Below are 19,540 nucleotides of genomic sequence, written 5' to 3' on the forward strand. Positions count from 1 at the left end.
GGGACGTGGTCAGTGGGCATGGTGTGGGTAGGCTGATGGTTGGACTGGCTGACCTTAGTGGTCTCTTCCAACCTTAAGATTTCTATAATTCTGTGATTCTATGGTATCATTCGGATGTTTTACTCATCTTGTCTTAAATGAATGCCGTATGTTATTTTTTACTTCCACATTTACTTCAGCTTAAATAGAGTTCTGTATTTTATAGAGTTAGCATGTGATACCCTCCTAATTTGCTGTAAAATGTCTGCAGTTCTGGAGTGGAACACAGCAGAACAAGATCTGTAGCAAACTGAAAGCAATGGGGAAGCTATATTTCATAAAGATGCCCAAGTGAGCTGTGCCATCAAAATGATACAACATGGAAGCCACATCCTGCCGGCTTGGCTAATCCATCAAAGAGCTTTCAGTGTTTTCCCTTGGAGTAACAGCTTTAAATTTTAATAAGCTGTAGTGTACTTTCACCGGATGTCATAAGCTGATACAAAGTTTAAATGAGGCTAAGCAAGCGGGAGCCTAGGAGAAATGAGCATGAGATGTAAATTATTTCCTCTCTTTTTACTAGTTCATTTCATTAGGATTATTTTGGAAAGAAAAAAATCGAAACACTTTTTTTCCCCTTCTGTGGATGTTTTGATGTCAGTGGAGGAAAGCAACAATCAAAGTAGTCACAGTGTGACTTCAGAGGGATGGACATGCAGGAAAAGTGCCAACCCCATCCCTGGAGGTGCCCATGGCCAGGTTGGATGGGGGCCTGATGTGGTGGGTGGCACAGGGTTGGAGCTGGGTGGGCTTTAAGGTCATTTCTAACCCAACATTTCTATGATTCTGTGAAGATTACAACAAACTGTGCAGCTGCCTTGGGTTTGTTTTTCTTCTTCTGCTTCTTGCAATGCTATGGACAAATGAGGTGTAATATTTTTTTTACCGCGTGTGATGATTTTGTTTGTTTATATCCGTGTAGCCCACTGAAATGACTCCAAAACATTCTAAGCTAAAAACATGAGCTGCTCCATTTTGAGCTTAAAAAGTCATTTCTGTGCTCGGGAGCTGTACTCATTCTCAGTGGAGTGGGCATAGTAACACACTGTGTGGTGGATTATATTTACGTGATTATACCCTCCAGGCAACAACCTGGTGCTTAAGAAATGAGTCAGTCAGAAAGACCAAGGCAGAGAGAATCAGATTTAGTGATGATAAGATTAGCTTGCAGAAGATCTGGACCAAAGCAACCAGTGTTTCTCCAAGATATGTTTGTCCAAACAGTCAATTAAACTGCCCATATAAGAAAATCTTGAGACATTTGATGGCTCCCTGCAGTCTGAGGAGGCAGTAACCACACGAGGATGGGGATGTGCTGCACTGGTGGATGGGGCAGATGGGAAGGAGCAGCAGCAGAGGTGGGTCAGAGCCCAGCCAGGCGTGTGATGGCCATGGGCAGGGGGCTGGAAGAGGCTCCTGGGAAACATGCAGGGCAAGGGAAGAGAGGGGACAAGAAGGCGAGAAATGCGTGCAGGGAAACAGCAACAGGAAGAGGAAAGAACAAATGAGAACTGGCAAGTTGATAAAAGAACAAAAGGGCTTTGTCTCACACTAAAGACAGCTAACTACAGAAATAGTTTTCCATGCAGCTACCCCAGGGATGTCTGCAAAAAGGAAGATCTTTACACTCATAACTGCAAGTGCTCATCATTATAGCTCAGAAGCATCGTGGCTGTGGAAGGCGAGTAGAGAAAATCAGCCTTGATGTGCAGAGAGCTGGTGATGTGAGGCTCTGTGTGTTCCTCCTGCACCGTGGCAGTGGCTGCTGACAGCAGCTCACAGCAGCCAGGGGAGTCACGTAGGCATGAGTCAGGTAGAAAGCAGACATAAGGCTGACATTCACTGCTAGCCTGGTTTTCAGAAGTGCTGAGTGCAGACTACTCCCATTCAGACCATGCACTGTTCATCCCAGTTCTGTTCTGTGGCAGCAGAGCTGGGAATGTAAAACAGCTCTGAGAGATGCTGGGGCTGCAGAACACTGAAATCCAGTTTGTTCTTCCAAAATGAGTGGCTTGTGGCATGCATTTCCATTATCTAATGAGCTATTTTTATTGAAAATGCCCTATCACTTACTAGTTTTTTCACTTCTTCTCTGGAGAAAAAAAAGGGTTCCAGTTCAACAACAGATCACATCTATGGTGCCAGAAGGTGAGGGGGATGATTGCCACGCAGCACAGTCTGTATCTGGTAGCACATTTCACCTTCCAGAATTAGATTTGACCATGGGTTATTCTGTCGTGATTGGGACAAATTTGTACTGGGATGGATTAGTTCATGATCCAATCTGTTCGGTTGGAATTTAGCACTGCTGAGCAAATTGTGTCACCAATGCAATCGCAGCGTTGCAGCTCCTGTTGGCATTGCTCAGCCGTCCCCAGCCACGGGGATGGCTTCACCCGGCTCCAGCTGCCATGTAGTGTCCTAGAATCACAGAATGGTTTGGGTTGGCATCAGCATACACTTCTCTCACTGCTTGTGCCGTGAGCATTTTGACATCAGCCGCTCCAAATTAGAAAGTGATGTTATGGGAAACTTAGTAACAGCACAGAAATGCCAACACATCCTCTCTGTCACCTCGTACTATGCTTTGTTCATCCAAAGAATGTCTTGCACTTCACAACCACCTGGAGGATGAGTACAGTGTTATGCCTCAGGAGGGATGTGGTGCACCTCGAGCCCCAGATTAAGACACAGTGACATATGGGGTGCTTCCTCTGTATCACCTCCCTGGCAGATCCCCTAGGGGACAATTGATCTGCCTTTCCCTGGGCTTCCTTAGGCTTCATCTCCCTTTTGCTGTGGCTTGGGATTAGCACTGTGGTTTGTAGGGCATGCACCCAGCACCCAGCACAGGGTCTTGGCATCAGCAACTCAAGCCCTATGGACCTGACTGATCCTGTCTCTTGTTTCCAAACAGCATTCACTTATTTGCCTAAGCGCCCTTTTGAATGGTAGTCTTCCCAGAAAGGCAACATTTTGCTCTTCAGTGATGCCCACTGAATGGATGCTGCTCCACGGGTGGGTAATTCCACCTGGGGGGGTGGGGGAGCTGCTTCTGCCCCAGGCTGAGCAAAGTCCCACACACCACAGTGGGCAGCAACAATGGGTCTGCGGGAGGTGCAGGAGGAAGAATGAGCTGGGTTAGGGGAAATACAGCCTGAAAGAAAAGGAAAGGGCCAGTGGATCTGAAAGCCCCGATAAAAGCCCGAGACAAAGGACAAAGGAGCCTGGGAGATTACCAAAGGGAAGTGGGAGGAGGAGCAGGGAGAATGATGTCGAGTGGCATGGTGATGATGGATCAATGGTTGGACTAGATGATCTCAGTGGTCTTTTCCAGCTTTTATGATTCTGCAAGTGCTGCAGGGAGGTGGGAGTTCCCTGGCTAGGGCAGAGGCAGCTGAACAGCTCAGTGCTCTCCATATATAAGATGCTGCACTTTCCCCTTTCGTGCTGGAAACACCTGTCAAACTAAAGGACACATCCAGCAGGGAAACAAGTCTGTGTCCATGTGCAGCCCCATGGCTGCTTGCACACCCACAGCAGCAGCCCTCTCTGGCTCTCCATCCCCAAGCACACAGAACCATGGAGGTGGCAGGCCAGGAGTCAGGGGCCGGGCATCCAGCACCCTGCTGCAGGAGGAAGCGTCACACTGCTGCTGTTCGCCTGCTTATTTTCTTCTAATAAAAAGGTGGGCATGACTCACTCCATTAAGAAACAAAAGCAAAGCTAAGCTATAATCTGCTGAAAGGTGGTTGTTTGGAGGCTCAGTGTTAGGTGTGAGAAGGGAGGAAGGTCAGCTGCAGGTCACATCCCGCGATACACATACACCCCGTTGTCATTTCAGGTCCAACACCAGAGCTCTTCCCCAGGGAGTTGAGTTTCTGAGCTCTAACATTTGCCCCCTCCTTCAGACCAGGGCTGGGGAAAGAATCTTTCCCTCCCACCCCTTCCTGTGTCGCTGGGGTTTTCTGGGAGGAAATGATGCTCACTGCCACCGTGCCAGCCCCCTCTGTCCTCCAGAGAGGGAGAAGCATTCGCATTGCCCACAGCCCCTCCATGCACCGGGACCACTGAGCAGCTGGGCTGTACTAGGGGAGCCGAGGGGAGTGGGACTGGTTTTCTGTCGGGGTGGAAGGAGCAGGGCTGAGGGCAGGAAGTAGGCTGTGCTCACTCTGTGCCGGAGGTTCTTCCTGCATGACCGGGAGCAGAAGCCCCCAGCTATTAATCATAGGGTGAGCACGGAGGGGATGGCGTGGGGCCACGGTGAGAGCAGCACCCACACTGGAACCAACACCTGCAACCACCCACCAGCTGTCCGGTGTTGTTCCATCTGACACCCACTGATGTAGAGCAGAGGGGTTGGGTTAGGAGGGCCCAGCTGGGGGACGCAGGGGTTTGAAAGAGGAAGAAGTGGAGGTGCTTCAAAACTGCTCGTGGCTTTGCTTCCCGTCAGCTCGAGTGTTTTTCCTTGTGCAGTCTCCTTCATGCATCTGTGTTGCTGCTGCAGGCAGTTTGGGGCAGGGTGGCACTTCCTGCCCGTGGTGGAGGTGAGCATATTTCGGGGCAGCATCAGAATAATAACAGCGTGCTGCTCCTGGATGGCTCCACTGCGACCTTGCCTGGCTGCCATGAGCTTGGCTGGAGCGCAGCCTTTTGCCTGACTGCTTCCAGGGATTGCCACTTCTCTTTTTGATTACTTCATAAAACTCATCTATGAGAAAAGGGAAAGTGCTGAATTTCCTAATTCCGTGTATCAGAGTTATGACCTCGGGCCACAGCAGCAGGTTGTGCTCTGCTGCATTACTCTTCCTCGGGTCACACTCCTGCAGATGACACCTTTGCTACAAGCAAGGGGACATCAGATCCCCAAACAGACACCCTGACTCCGTTCCCATTCATCCCCTTTTTGCCATTCATTCATTCCACAGCAGCACTTCCCACCTTGTCCAGAGCTGCCTCCTGCTTTGCTGCCGGGCTGCAGCCCCGATGGGTCCTTGCTGGCGGTGACATATATAGCGGGGGGGAGAATAAAGGGAACTGAAACCCAGTACAGCCCGGTGAGAGAAAGCTGCCCCAGCGCTGCCCTCCTTCCTCCTCCTTCCCCCCCCTTCCTCCTCCTCCTCACCCCCCTCCGGCTCTCAATCACAGCTGAGGAGGGGGAGGCGATGATGCCGATGACGGGGTGAGGCTCAGGCCGATGACTGGAGAATTTTTGCGGCGTTTTTCAGCTTCCTCTGCCTCCCGAACTGACTAACGCCGACCGCTGCGGGGAGGGGAGAGCAGGGGAGGGGAACCCCGCCGGGGGGCGGAGCGCGGGGCGGGAGATGCCCATATTTGGAAGGCGGGTGCGTCACTCCCCTTATATGGGCAGTGTCGTCACAGCCCGGCCTCCCATTCATATAAATGCCCGCTGGCGGCGGCTGGGATTCCCTGCTCGGGCTCGGCGCGGTGCCTCTATCCCTCCCGCCCCGTCCCGTCCACGCGTAGCGGCCCTGCGGCTCTCGTGCCAGCACCGGTAACCCTCGGGCCGCTCTCCCGTCCCGGACAGCCCCGCCGCGGAGGGGCTCACGCTGCGGCCGCTATGAAAGTCACCTCCCTCGACTGCCGGCAGCTGCGGAAGCTCCTGCGGAAGGAGCCCTCCCGCTGCCTGGTGCTGGACTGCCGCCCCTACCTGTCCTACTCGGCCTCCTGCCTCCGGGGCTCCCTCAACGTCAACCTCAACTCGGTGGTGATGCGGAGGGCCCGCGGCGGGGCAGTGCCGCTCCACTTCGTGGTCCCCGACGCGGCCGCCCGCTCGCGGCTGCTGCTGGGCTCCGAGGGGGCGACGGGGGCGGCCCGTCTGGCGGCCGTCGTGGTGCTGGACCAGGGCACGGGGCACTGGCAGAAGCTGAAGAAAGACAGCACGGCGCAGATCGTCCTCAACGCGCTGCTCTCCAGCCTGCCCGAGGCCGGGGCCAGGGTCTGCTTCCTGAAAGGTGAGGGGGCGGCGGGGGGCCGCAATGGGGGATATAGGGAATCGAAGCCCTGGCGCCCTCCGGGAAGCGGCCCTTTCCCCACTCGCGGTGTTAAACTGCTTATAGGTGCGGGGCGGGGAGGTAACGCCGGGATTTCATTTCTTTTCCACCCACTGGAGATAAATCCCGGATAGGCTCTGCGGGCTGAGCCCAGATGCCTTTCCGCTCACCCCCGCCCGCGTTTAAGAGGAGGATGGAAAGCGAAAAACATCAGGGAAGGAGGATAAAAGTTGGTATCGAGGGAGCGGGGCTGCCTGGGGAGCCAACCCAGTCCCAAGAGCCGCTCGGCCATTCTGCATGGGAAGCAACACCGGGGCCGCAGCTCGTAGCCCAGTACCGGGGGCCGATCCTTCGTCCGGGGGTGTTGGGGCTGTGCCTCCCCGGGGCAGGCAGGGGAAAGCCAGAGCCGCAACTGCGGGGTTCATCGGGGGGTGCGAACACCGCCTTCCTCACGTGCTTTACAGCCTTCTGATTGCGGTTTTTGTTTTCCTTCCGTGTAACTCGGGGGTAATAAAACAATAAAAACCAGCAGCCTGCCCTTTCTCCCGTCCCCCGCTCCGTTTCGCCCGGCAGCGCCTTTGTCCTTTTGCCCTCTCTGTATGCCGGCCCTCCCCCATCCCCTCGCAGCGCGGTGCCGATCGGGAAGCGCCGAAAGGATTCCCAAAGATCCCCCAAATAGTCCGGGGGCAGTGGGAGATCGCGGCTGGAGGAGAAAGTCTAGTGATAGTTCTTAAATTCTGTTGTGGATTTTTATTAAGCCTTTCATCCTAGTAGGATTTCTACTTCAATTTTTCCACCCAGTTTGTGCTTCCTATGGTGAAGATAGCCCAGAGGGCTTCACCACCAGGCAGAGGCAACTCCAACATGGGGGGCCTGGTACCAAGCAGGAGGGAGATGTGGGGTGGTTTTCCACCACCCTGGCACTGCCCAGTCACCCTCATGCTGCACCCCTGCAGGCACCAATTCTGCTGTTCCAGGGCAGGGATGCTTGTAGTGTTGGGGGCTGGGCAAAATCCTATGGGACCCCATTAAAACAGGGGTGAGGAAACATCTCCAGGATTACTCTGGGAAGTGTGTGGCAATCCAGGAGCTGAATTAAGCTCCCACCCTGTTGGCTGAGCCACAGGATGGTCTTTCCCTCCTATGTCCTAGCTCCCCACTTTGAAGTGGTGACTGTGGGCATTTTGTATGGGGTGGAGTGTTGATGTAGGCTCCACTTTACATCTTTTGTGTATTGCAAAGCCTCTTTCTTGAAAGCCTACTAACACGAGGCTGAAAAGATTTCCCTCCAGCAGAGCACAGTTTCCCCTCTCACCTCTCTACAAAGTGTTCTGGGTCTCAGGACCAGCAGCCCACAGCTCTGGTGTGACTCATTGCCGGAGCTGCTGATTCACCGTGGCTGCAGACCCCCAGGAAGCTGTGGTGGTGTGGGGACATAAGGTGACACCGGGGACATAAATCACCCTGCAGCAGCGGGTGCTGTGCAGAAAATAGGGACCTCTCGGCCTCCTAGCAGTGGCTGTGCTGCCTGGTGTGTGTGTGTTTGACCTCTGTACCACAGAGTGCTCGCCATGGGTCAGCTCAGCCCCAGAAGGGCGAGGGATCGTGTGGTGGGGGAAGAAGGGCTCACAGAAAGATAAAACAGTGTATGGTTCCTTGGTGTTGACAGGGATTCTGTTACTTATTGATTAAAAATGAAAGCGCAGCCCCACTCCCTGCGATGAGCAATGGAGTATTTGCAGAGATGACCTCAGGGAAGCTAGGTTGAGAGGAGAGGGGAAGAAGAGATTGCTGGAGGAGGGGATGAGAGGATGACTCACCATCAGAGCGGCCTGCAAATATCCTGATCCCTGAGGCTTGCAATTAACTGTTCAGTGGCCGCATGCTCTGCTGCCCCAGAGACATGGGGAACACACATGCTGACTTGGCTCACACACATTTGTGTTCATTCAAAAGCAAAAACAGCACAGGGTGTAAACAGGGATAAAGGCTACTCCTATGGCCTGAATGTATTTTTCCTATGTGAAGGCAGTGGCCGGGGGCAGTGGGAAGATAAGGTCAGCCATGCAAAACATCAGAATTTAGAAGCCCGCTGTGTGGGAAGGCAGTTTGGGATTAGGCAGTCGGGAGAGTTTCTTGTGTTTGTTGGCTCTTCCACCACGATGGCTATCACTTCATCAGCCCCCTTCATGTTCTTCACAGTCACGCTGCTGCTCAACCTGTGCTGGTTGAGTTTGGCTGGGGTCATGGGAGGGAAGGTGTGGGTGGTGTGAGTGCCAGCTCCATGCAAAGCCGCCCTCGTGCCCCCAGCATGGAAAACAGCTTTTCATTGCACCTAGTGGGCTTCGAGTCGTGCTGTGCTCTTGCGACACAAGGACCCCACAGCGAGACTGAGTGGGTGACAGCAGCACGTCATCAGATTGAGCACACGTCTGCCCAAACATCACACGCATATGAGACACCGGTGTGCGGTGTCAGAGGTGGAGGCAGTGGGCAGCGGGGCTGTGGGTGCACAGAGCTTCCTTTGTTGCGAAACCAGGCCCCGATCGGGGCGCACGACGGCACCGCTTATCAGGGCGAAGCGGTGGTGGATTAATGAATCACACCGCAGGCCTTGCTTGCACAGCCCTGTTTACCTGGCGGTCACGCTCCAAAGGGTTATTGAATTTTCCTGTAGAAGAGCTCTCTGACGATTCGTTTTCTCTCTGAAAAATCACAGGTGGTGGGCACAGCTGACATTTCCAGGCTGTTTCTGCTACCTGACGTGTTCACGTTCAGTTTGGTGAGCGTATGCTTAGCTTGGAAATAGGCAACCGTTTAGCTGAGGACAAACTTTGAGTAACGGTGTAATAATAGGATTAATTCCTTTTCATTAGCAGCGTGCTGAATGTAACGAAGGCAGTACTTAACCATGCAGAATCACTCATGTGGGGCCATTCAGTTGTCAAACGCTGTCACAGGATTTCATTAGATTTTATAGTGGTTATTCAACGGATTGGTTTCAGTGGGACTGTCTTCATTAATTTGCTGTCTCGTGTTGTGATTAATGATGTGATCTCAAGCGTTCTCTTCTTGTGCCCGTGTCTGTTTAGGAATGCAAATACAGTATTTCTTGGGCTGTCCCAGTGCACGCAGTGAGGGCGGGTTTGGGATGAATTCTGCAGAGCTCTCCCTCCAGCACTGGCAGTAGTGTGTGTGTGACTGGAGGAGGGAGCTCAGTCCCTGCTGTACAGAGGTTAATGTTTGCTGGACTCAACAGACCTACGTGCACTAACGGTTTTCATCTCTACCCACCAGTTTTTATCAAGTTAATAATTGTCAGCAGTATTGGAGGTTTTCCTTGAGTGCCCAAAGCCTCTCAAGCAGCCCCACTTCATCACTGGGGACAGCTTTCTAACCAACCCTGGCAACAGCACTGCATCACCGTCCCGCTTCATTACCAGCACCGAGCCTCATTTCTCCTCCACTTTAATTAAACTACTTTTCAGAAGCGCTAACATCAGTGTTTCTTTTTTTCGTTCCTTCCCCAGGGGGCTATGAAACCTTCAATTCGCAATATCCTGAGTGCTGCGTGGATGGGAAGCTCATTTCCCTGGAGAGGAGCGACGTGGAGAGGAACCTCACCAGCCACTGTGAGAAGCAGAGTGCCAACCACAAGCCTGCCTATGACCAGGTGTGTGTCACCAGGGCCACCTCCCCCTCAATCTTGTGCCACTGGGTGCTTCTGTCCCAGCTTCATGTCTCATGCTCCAAAGGCAGGAGCGTGTAAGAGTCTGTGGTGCGTGGGGTTAGAGTTATCTCTGTTCCTGCAGCAAGAAATAGATGTGTTTTGTTCAGAGAGCCCATTGCAATCAGAGAGTCATAGAGCTGTTTGAAAGGACTCTTAAAGGCCATCTGGTCCAACTCCTCTGCACTGAACAGGGACACCTACAGCTCCATCAGGTGCTCAGAGCCCCATCCAGTCTGACCTTGGGTGTCTCCAAGGATGGGGCACCACCACATCTCAGGGCAGCCTGTGCCAGTGCTTCACTACACTTAATATAAGAATCATTTTCTTTATAGCCAATCTAAAATGGCTCGAGAGAGGCTGGCAAAGGAGCTAACAGCTCTGGAACTCAAGCTGCCATCCCATGTGCCTCACCAACACAATGGCACAGGGCATGGTAACAATGACCATTATGCTGGCACAGGCTGCCAGCAGGTCGTCCCAGTCCCTGTCCCACGTGTCACTAAAGTTCCTTGTCTGTGCTGCTGGCCAGCATCACCTCCAGCTGGCTTCAAAGTGAGGCAGCAGTAGGAGCTACAAACCCTCTTCAGCCCAAAACTGCACTGAAGGTGCATTCAGCACACAGCCAGGCAGCTCCAGTGCTAGCTGTGAACAGCGGCCCCCTCTCAGGGGACACTAAAGGGGCAGGGAGAGGTGTGGGGCTGCTGCTTTCCGGCAGATGTGGCCCTGGGAGGCCCTGTGGGGTTTCTATCGGAAGTCACCGTGCTCCCACGCCCGCCCCTGGGGCTGAGGAAGACGTGTGCCCCCAGATGTCACCCTGCGGTCTGGCTGCTTCCGGGCGTCCCCAGAGTGAGCCCTGTGATGCAGGTGGCTCCTGGCGGTCCCCGACAAATTGCACAGGGCAGTGGGGGGGGGCTCGTAAGATGATTTCTCACCCCTGAGGGCTGGCAGCAGCACTGTGCATCATGGAAATTACCTGCCACCCGCGTCTGTCAGGCGGTGGCTTTTCTTCACGGTGTCGTCACCTGGTTTTTTCACATTCTGGGGAAGGAGGAACTGAGATTACATCTTGTAGAGTGGGAGACTATCTGGTGACGCAGGGGAGGGGGTGTCCCCTGCCACAGTCCTGTAGTGCTGCAGTCACAGGGGTTTTACTGTTATGGGGCTGAGCCCCACTCTGGAACCCCTCCTGCTCTGGGCCTCCCAGTGAAAGCACTTCGGGTCCTCCTGAGGGGCTGGAAACATCCTTCACACAAGGTGGCTGGTTCCAGCTTCGTACCTCGCAGATGTGGATGAGAGAATGAAAAGCTGCTTCCTGCGTGGGCTGTGCCAGTGCAGTGATTCACTGGGCAGCAGCGCTGGGGTCCAAAGCCATCATGAAAGGCGGGAGGGTGAGGAGCAGGCACCCACACATGCTCCCTTGCATTTTTCCCTGCAACATCAGGATTCAAATCAGCATTGCGAAGGCAGAGTTGTATGTTTTTGCTCCTTCTCTTCCAGGGTGGCCCGGTGGAAATCTTGCCTTTTCTCTACCTTGGTAGTGCCTATCATGCTTCCAAGTGCGAGTTCCTCGCCAACCTGCACATCACGGCCCTGCTCAACGTCTCCAGGAAGAGCTCCGAGTCCTTTCAAGACCAGTACTGCTACAAGTGGATCCCTGTGGAGGACAGTCACACGGCAGACATCAGCTCACACTTCCAGGAGGCCATTGACTTCATTGGTAGGTGCCCTGGGTCCTCAGCTTTCCACATTCTGAGCTTCCCAAAGGGAGCCAACGGCTTCTCAAAGAGTGCTGTGTACCCACAGCAGTGTCCAAGCCCTCACAGTAGAGCCATGAGTCAGAGGCTGAGAGGTGGGGGGGGAAGAGGGGGGAAGGCACAAAAATACAGAGGTGCTTGCTGACATCCAGCCATTTCCAACGGGGCTGCTGGAAATAATGGGTAACTCAGAGACCAAACTTATGTTGCTGCATTTTTTGTGTGTTCCAAGATGTTACTGTAAAAGTTTAAACATATTCATCAACATCTGCCCCAGCTAGGGGTTTTCAGCAAGGAAGAGGCACTTACAAGGTGTTGGGGAGGATGAGGAAGGAAATACCTCCTTCTGATTGACACCAGGCAGACAAGGCGAGTGGGCTACTCAGCTTTGTTTTTCTTTCCAAAGCAAGTTCCAAATTTGTGTTCTTTGACACTGCAGATAGAAAAAAACAAAGCAAATCTGATGTAAGAGTGCCCTCTAAGACCTTTCTCTTCCTGGTAAAGGACTTCTCACAATTTTCAGGGAAATGATAATTCACGTTTGTCACATTCTTACCCCCTTCTGATAGTTGTTGAATCACTTGCAAATTTCCCCAAAATTTTGAGGATGATTTCAGTTTTCACTTTCTTTAAAAACTGTGTGGTGTAGATGCTGGAGGTGACTCAAATCCATGTCTTCCTTTTTATGTACAGCGGTTAAATATAACTGGTTCTGGTGGCACCAGTCCCCCAGTAGACAAAGACAGGCAAATGATAACTTGCTCAGCTCTATGTTGTTCCAGTGCCATGCAGCAAGCACCACATTCAGTGCATTTCTCCATAAATTGGAGCTTGAACATATTGCTTGAGGCAAGAGACCAGAGGACATCTATTTTTGAACTGCATTTTAGTGTGGAAAGGGCTTATTTTAAGCACATTCTCTGTAATCTAATAACAATCGTTGTGTTGTGTGAGTAACCACAGAGGCTCCCTGTTGTGTAAAATGGGTGCTTTGCATAAGCTTTTTATATCCTGACTTAAGTCCAAGCATCTTTTAGCCAGGCTGTAATTAGCAGCTGCCCGGCAGTCCTCATGTGCTTTGTAGTACGGCCCCAGGGACTCTGCCCAAGGGTGCCACCAAGAGTCCCTCCTGGTATGGCTGATTGCTGCCAACCCACCAAGCAGCAGGACAGATTTGGATTTTAAAGAGGAAACCCTGTTTTTCTAGCAAAGTTGATGAGAGGAAATTCTCTGCAGTTCTTGCCTTTGAAATACCCAATGGGGTAAAGGCTGATGCTTTGAGCCACAGGTAGTGAAAATGCAGGAATAGCAAACACACGTACTGCCCAGATATCCGATGTGTCACAACACTCTGAAAAGCAGATTGTAGCAGAGGAGAAACGGGCACCTGGGAAACGTTTCCCTAAAACTGGAGGTGGGACATAATTGGGATCCGCAGATCCCGAAACAATGTCAGCTGGGGCTGAGCTTCATCTTGGGGTGGGTTTCGTCCCTCCTCTGTCTGTCCCCATGCCCCTTGGCACCCATCAGCAGAGGGTCCTTTCTGATGGATTGGCTTCTGGGCACGTATCCCAGAGTCTTCTCCAGCGCTAACAACAGCTGATGTCCACACAACTTTCTGTTCCTTAGATTATGTCAGACGAGCAGGGGGCAAGATCCTGGTGCACTGCGAAGCGGGGATTTCGCGCTCTCCCACCATCTGCATGGCGTACCTCATGAAGACAAAGAAGCTGCGCCTGGAGGAGGCCTTTGACTATATCAAGCAGCGCCGGAGCCTGATCTCACCAAACTTTGGTTTCATGGGACAGTTGCTACAATATGAGTCAGAGATCCTGTCTTCCACCCCCAGCCCTCCCGTTGCCTCGTGCAAAACAGAAGCCGCCTCTTTCTTTGCAGAAGAACTGACGTTAGGCAAAAATTTTGAAGGCTCGTGTTTCGCCTTCCCTACCTCAGTGCTGAGTTCTGTGCCCATCCACTCCCCTGTCCATCCACTGAAGCTCAGCCCTATGACGGCTTCTTCATCCTGCTGAACGCTCCGGAGCCCTCAGAGCCCAACTGTGACCCTAATGAGAATATTTCATGAACGTGCAATAGAGAACCTCACTGACTTAGTCTGAGGTGGTCCTTGTGGGTGATACTTCCCATACACTGACTGTGAGGCACAAGTGGCAGGTTTTCTGAACTTTCAATGTTGTTTTGTGTGGTGTTTTTGGTTTTGTTTTGTTTTTTTTTTTAGAAGTACTTTTCTAGGTTTTTATCCAGAGTGTGCAGCCACTACTGTATTTCCAGATTCCTGGGGAGCAATGAGAAATCCATTTCAGGTATTCTCAGTTCCCACTTTCTTCCCTTTTTTATTTTTAAGAAGAACCTTATTTAAAGTTTCAAGCAATAAACAGCAGCAGTGGGGGGAAAAACAAAACAGGAAGCCCCTCTTGCACCTGAAGTGGTGCCCCAGCTTTGCTCCCAGCTCATGCCCTATTTCAGGGAGCAGAGTGCCAGGGCAGCAGGGCTCTCTGACTGCTGTTGTGCATCCAGGTGAAAATCCGCTGTCCTGTTCTGGGCTCTGTGGTGTCAGGTACCGACCTCAGTGTAACTGGAGACCAAAAGGACCATGGATCCCTTCAGGTGTGACATTTCCTGTACTCCTGCACTTGCCTTTGTACTCGGCATGCTTTTAACTGAAGCCGAGGGATTTAAACTATCAGGCTACCCTGCTAAGCTATTATAGTCCCATCTGTTGTTTAAGAATGGCCCTAGAATACTTGAATGTCTCCACAACCCTCAATCAAGTTACTTCCCATCAGATGACACTGTTACTGCTGGATTTTACACCAAAAAATAAGATGAGCTTGGCTTTTTGGTCTCTTCCCAAGCATTTCTGACACGCGTTGTGTGTGGTAAAGTGGTCTTGTCCAGTGTTATGTGGCTTGCTTTGTGCGTGGTCACCTCCAGCCAGCCTTCATCTGTGAAATCTGGATTCATTGCGTTGAGTTTGTGTCTGCAGGGAGCTCGGAATGAGCTGCCCTTTTTGTCTGTTGACCTTTTTATCTTTTTTTATATGTAATACATATGGGAAACGGCAATAATTTCCAGAAGATCTCGTGAATGTGAAAGAAAGTCTGCAACAGTTTTTATGGAGTGTAAAAAATAATAATAATAATAAAAAAAACCTGTGAGGAAAAGCAAGGTGTTTGTCATCCTTGAGTGAGCCGGAGCTGCAGGAGTGCTGGTGCTGAGGGAGGCCAGCTGAGCACCCCACAACAGCAGCATGGGGTGGGAGGAGGGCAGCACCGCTGGGAAGGGCCTCAAGGTGCAAGTCTATGGGGGGAGAAGGTGAGGGGGAGGATTTTTTTGAACAGAATGACATGAGTCACAGTGGCGTCACTTCCCAGCGGCTGGGCAGGCGCTTCTCTTTTGATTCATGCATCTTTTATATAAGATTTGCCGTCTCGCTGAAGACGAAAGCCTGCAGTCAGCACAGCCCCCGCTTCCTGCCCCGGCACAGGCAGCAGGGATGCTGTGCCCCAGGCTGGGTGACAAGGCTGTGCAGGTCCACCAGCCACCTGCTGCTGTCATGCCATGGGCAGGGCAGGCAGCCAGCCTGCAGTGCTCACCTGCCATCAGAGATGTTCTGGTTTTTTATTTTTTATTAATTAAAAAAAAAAAAAAAAGCACTTGAAGGCCAGCATCTGAGACATTTCACACCTCATCTCAGCTGGAAGTTCTTCACCCCTCTCTGGCTTACCACTGTAGCATGTTTATCACCCATACATCTAAGCTTTCTGGTTGAGAATGATGGCTCTTTGTGTAAACTGAGGGACATCTGTGCCCTGTGGGGTTAATCCCTTTGTAACATCCTCTGGCAGCAAATCTTGCAGGTGAGGAGCTGTCACCAGAGCCTTGGCTTTCATTTGCATGTCCTCAGGAAACTAGAGCACAAGAGCCTGCATGTGAAGAGGTGAGGTGACTGATGTAATGGAGTAAGAGCAGATCAATTCATTTGCTAGAAGATCTAATTGCCCCTCGTGGGGAACTCCGGAAAGTGTTCTCAGGAACCCCAAGGGCCAGCTGCAGCACGAAGGCATGAGCTCCAGAGCAGGGAGGTGCAAGGCTTTGAGAAAGGGTTATGACATGAGCAACCCTGACAGAAACAAAGCAATCAAATGCTCTCACTAAAGCACTGTAACACACCTTTGGAGGGGCTGCAGCAGGACCAGTTTACTTCTAAAGGCTGAAACTGGTGATGCTCCAAGCACAGGCAGGAGTTAATGGGGCACTGCTGGCAGAGCTGAGTGCAGCAGCTAGAGGAGCTCACAGGCCAGGTGGAGCAGGCAGGCAATTAGCAGAGAGGGAAGGCAGCTGCTGGGTATGGAGAGAGGCTTTGCTGTTGGACTGTAGTGATGTGTTGGTGGATGCTGTTGGCAGAGGGAGGTGCTCGGCTAGGGTTCTGTAGAGATGGAGAAAGGAACCTGAGGCAGAGGTGCTGTGCCTGGCACTGGGGCCTGAAGTCTGTGTTTCTGCCCAGCTGTGATTCCCCTCTACTTGGCCCTGACCTGCATCTTCTCTCTACAGGCTGAAGGACCTGCATCTATGTAAGTGTTCCCTCCTGTGCTCCTGCTGGTATTTCCTTTGCTGTTTGTCAGTGCTAGGGTGGGACCTCATGCCCAGCTCAGTGGATGTTCCTTCTCTGAGGACACTTTGCAGCTATCCTGCCACAGGGTGTAGGGAGAAGAGCACCCCTGAGAGTGCTTTGTGGGTTGAATGCTGGGTAAATTCACCAGGCTGAGCCAAGGGCTACTGTAGCCCTGGTGGGCTTCTGTTTTGGACAGGTGGCTCCTGGGGGTGAGAGTTCAGATCAGACAGGTGGACACAACCCCAGGTGAATGGGGAGTGCTAGAGCTGAAGGACAGGCTGTGCCTCTCTAGTAGCTGGGCCTGGAGGAGGAGAAGGGATCTCAGAAATGAACTGCTGATGGTTTTGGTGGAAAATAGGGACCTAAGTAGCCCTAACAGCTACTTGGGGGATGCCAAAGCAGTGTGATTTTTAGACATCAGAAAGCGTAAAGGAAAGATGCTGTACCCTCAGGTGAAGCTTTGATTTGAGCTCTTCTCTTATGATCCTTGAATCAAAAAAGATGAGAAGAAATAGTACAGCAAAGGGGATTTTTTGGGGTACTGCTGCCCATGGAACTGCTGGGTCAGGGCTGTGCTGAGCTGTGAACATCACTCATCTTGCCCCATTGATGCCCCGATGGTGCTCTCTTATGTCCTGAGTACTCTGGTGTCATTCAGGAGCTGTCTCCACAGCCAGGTGTGGGCATGTATTGAACAATGATTGTGCCACTTAGCTTTAGTCCAGAGCTTTCTAGCTTGCAAAGAGCAGCACTGTTGCTCATTCCGTCTCTGCTTTGCTGCCTTTCCTCTCTGCCTCTGAGACAAACAAACCTCTCAAAAACCTGCCACAAAGAAAAAATATCTTTATGTGGTGGCAAATCAGACTGCGAAAAGATCTGGGGTGGGGGCGGATGGATGGGTGTTGTCCTCAAGTGTCCCTGTCTCTGCTTTTAGTCCACGTGTTTGCTGGTGGGATTTGCAGCCTGTGCTGTTTATGAAGACTTCTCCAAACAGCAGAATTTATCTTGTGGCAGAATCTGTGCTTTGCGAGTACCCAAGTGCACTGCATGTAGCTCTCCTCAACTCCTGGCTGCACGGACTGGGGGCATGGATTTAAATCTGACCCATCACACTCAAATAAAAATCACCCACTTGGTGTGCCTGTGTTCAGTCCCTGAGCACCACTGGGTCAGCACTGCTTCTTAATTTCATCCTTCCTGGTGATGAGTTTTTCAGGAAACAAAGCCTGAATGAACAGGGCATTGGTATTTGTGTGTTAAAAACAACACTTGCCTTGTAGGGAAGTCAGGGGACCAAATGTGCCCCATTATAGGGCTGAATTAGGGGAAGCTGCAGGTGGGGTGGATCTGACCCTTCGTCTCCACTTTTCACAGCTCTGTGCTAATTGAAGAGGAGATGCGGTGCCAGCTCACTCTGGGAAGAAAGCGGCAGGAACCAATTTGAAGAGCCACATAAATATGGAAGTAGGATTTTTTTGGCGTGGGAGGTGTTACCAGCACCACACATTATGGTTCCTTGGCTTTATCACACCGTAGGCTTTTATCGAGACATGAGTAAGTTCTCTAAATAAGGAATATGAAAATAGCTTGTGAAATAGGTTGAGTCATCAGAGAAAATCAAATGAAGCTTTGACATCAGGGCCTCAGTTGTAAAGTCCTACTGTGTTCTACAGTTTGCATTATAAACTATGGAGTCATTTCAATCTGTTTACTTCAGCTTCAAAATGCAAAGCACTCTGCCATCTCCGTGACTGTCAGCCTTACCAAACGGGTCCATTTTTCTGCTGCCGGTGGTGCTGCTTCACCTCCTGGCCATGAACACTTGCAGAGAAGAATGTAAAGGTTACTGAGAGAAATGGCTTCTGTGGCTGGAGCTGGGATGCTTGGCAATTCTTTTAGATTCCTCTTATTATTAAGGAGGATTTATGGCCCCTAGATAACCTTTTCAAGTACTAGCTTCCCTCATAGAAGTCCATGGCTGTTGTTTGCAGCTTCTGGCAATCTGGAATTGGAAAGAGGGCCATTTTCCAGGCTGGGTTTTACTGAACTACTCACATTAGTAAAGTTACTTACATGAGTAAGCATTCATCAGCCTTAAGTCTCCAAGTGAATCGATCATGTAGTTTTTCATGCTCTCTCTCCCTATGAATGAGGGCTTATTTCTGTCACACAGATACTCCATTTCTGAGACTCCCTTGTAGAGCAGACAGTGGTTGCTAGTGAGTCATCCCTCCTTATTAAATTGCCCCTCCATCATGAGCAGCCTGCAGGCACTGCTCCGAAGTCCATTGACTGCAGCAGGAGGATGGCTCCCAGACACAAAGGGTGCTGGATCGAGCCCTAGATGAATTTTCATTTGAAATCTGTATTTTAAGGAACCATTTGTTCTTACTGGAGCTAGAATCGCTACTTCGTTGGAATGGAATATTGAGGTCTACAGGACTAAAACTGGGACAACGGGTATATCCTATCTACTGTAATGCTTCAAGTCATGTTAAGTCAAGTTAACTGGAAAATCAATTGACATGAATTCCAGCATGACCATTAGCTGCTATCCAGCTGAGCCCAGAGAGCCTTGCCAACAAGAAGCAAATTTCTAGCAGGGATAGAGCAGAGCTGTGCATGTTCATCTCCTAGAGATGCTTTCCACCCGTGATGTCCTTGGCAATGTTTGTGTTGCAATTACTATGGCTAACAGACAGCCCAGGGGTCAGGCGCTGTGGGCTGGATGTGGGCTTTGCCCTTGGCTTCAGAGGGCAAGTGATGTAGTTGGCTCTGTGCACCTCTGCTGGTACAGTTATTATTTGTCAAATCCTAAACAAAGTGAGGGAGACCTGAACTGACCATGCTGACCAAGAGAATCCCTGTGGTACACATAAAAGGATTGTAGCAGAGAGCTGTTTTTTCCTCATCAAAGCTCATTTCTCCTGCAGAGAATGTTACTGCTCCGCTGCTACAAAGCAGATCTTTGCTGTTGTGGCTCTGTTCATGCAAGAAGCCTTTTGCTGCTTGAGTGGACTTGAATTTCTCTCTAAGCTTTCTTGCAGGCTTATGTCTCTGCCTTCCATCAGGTATAGTGATATCGATCTCATCCTGAGAAATGCATACAGCTTTTTTCACATGTTTGCAGTGCACCTTTGGGCAAAGGATGCCCTAAACACAAAGTCTTATTACCATGAGGTATTTATTGTTTTTTTTTTTTGTGGTTAGGAGGCCATCTGTTCTATAGTATTGTTTTTTCCTTAGGCTGTAACGTTGCACTTAGTTAAGACCAACTAGAGTGGTCAGGGGATGATGGCAGCCCTGGGTGAGTGACAAGAAATCAGTGCACTACAGAGTGCTAAAGCCATTGCTGGGATCTCTGAATGCA

At 51.0% G+C, this 19,540-nt stretch overlaps 1 protein-coding gene across 1 annotated transcript; it reads left to right on the forward strand.

The window, feature by feature from the left end:
- The first annotated feature begins 5,419 nt into the window (after nucleotides 1-5,419).
- Nucleotides 5,420-14,688, forward strand: DUSP5 (dual specificity phosphatase 5). The gene is made up of 4 exons (XM_031597500.2): nucleotides 5,420-6,014; nucleotides 9,584-9,726; nucleotides 11,281-11,500; nucleotides 13,167-14,688. Exons 1-4 carry the CDS (start codon nucleotides 5,621-5,623, stop codon nucleotides 13,565-13,567), a joined length of 1,158 nt encoding a protein of 385 aa, XP_031453360.1. The 5' UTR covers nucleotides 5,420-5,620; the 3' UTR covers nucleotides 13,568-14,688.
- Nucleotides 14,689-19,540: the final 4,852 nt, after the last annotated feature.

The sequence above is a fragment of the Phasianus colchicus genome, chromosome 8 (genome assembly GCF_987193195.1).
Source record: "Phasianus colchicus chromosome 8, bPhaCol1.hap1.1, whole genome shotgun sequence".
Lineage (NCBI taxonomy): Eukaryota > Metazoa > Chordata > Aves > Galliformes > Phasianidae > Phasianus > Phasianus colchicus.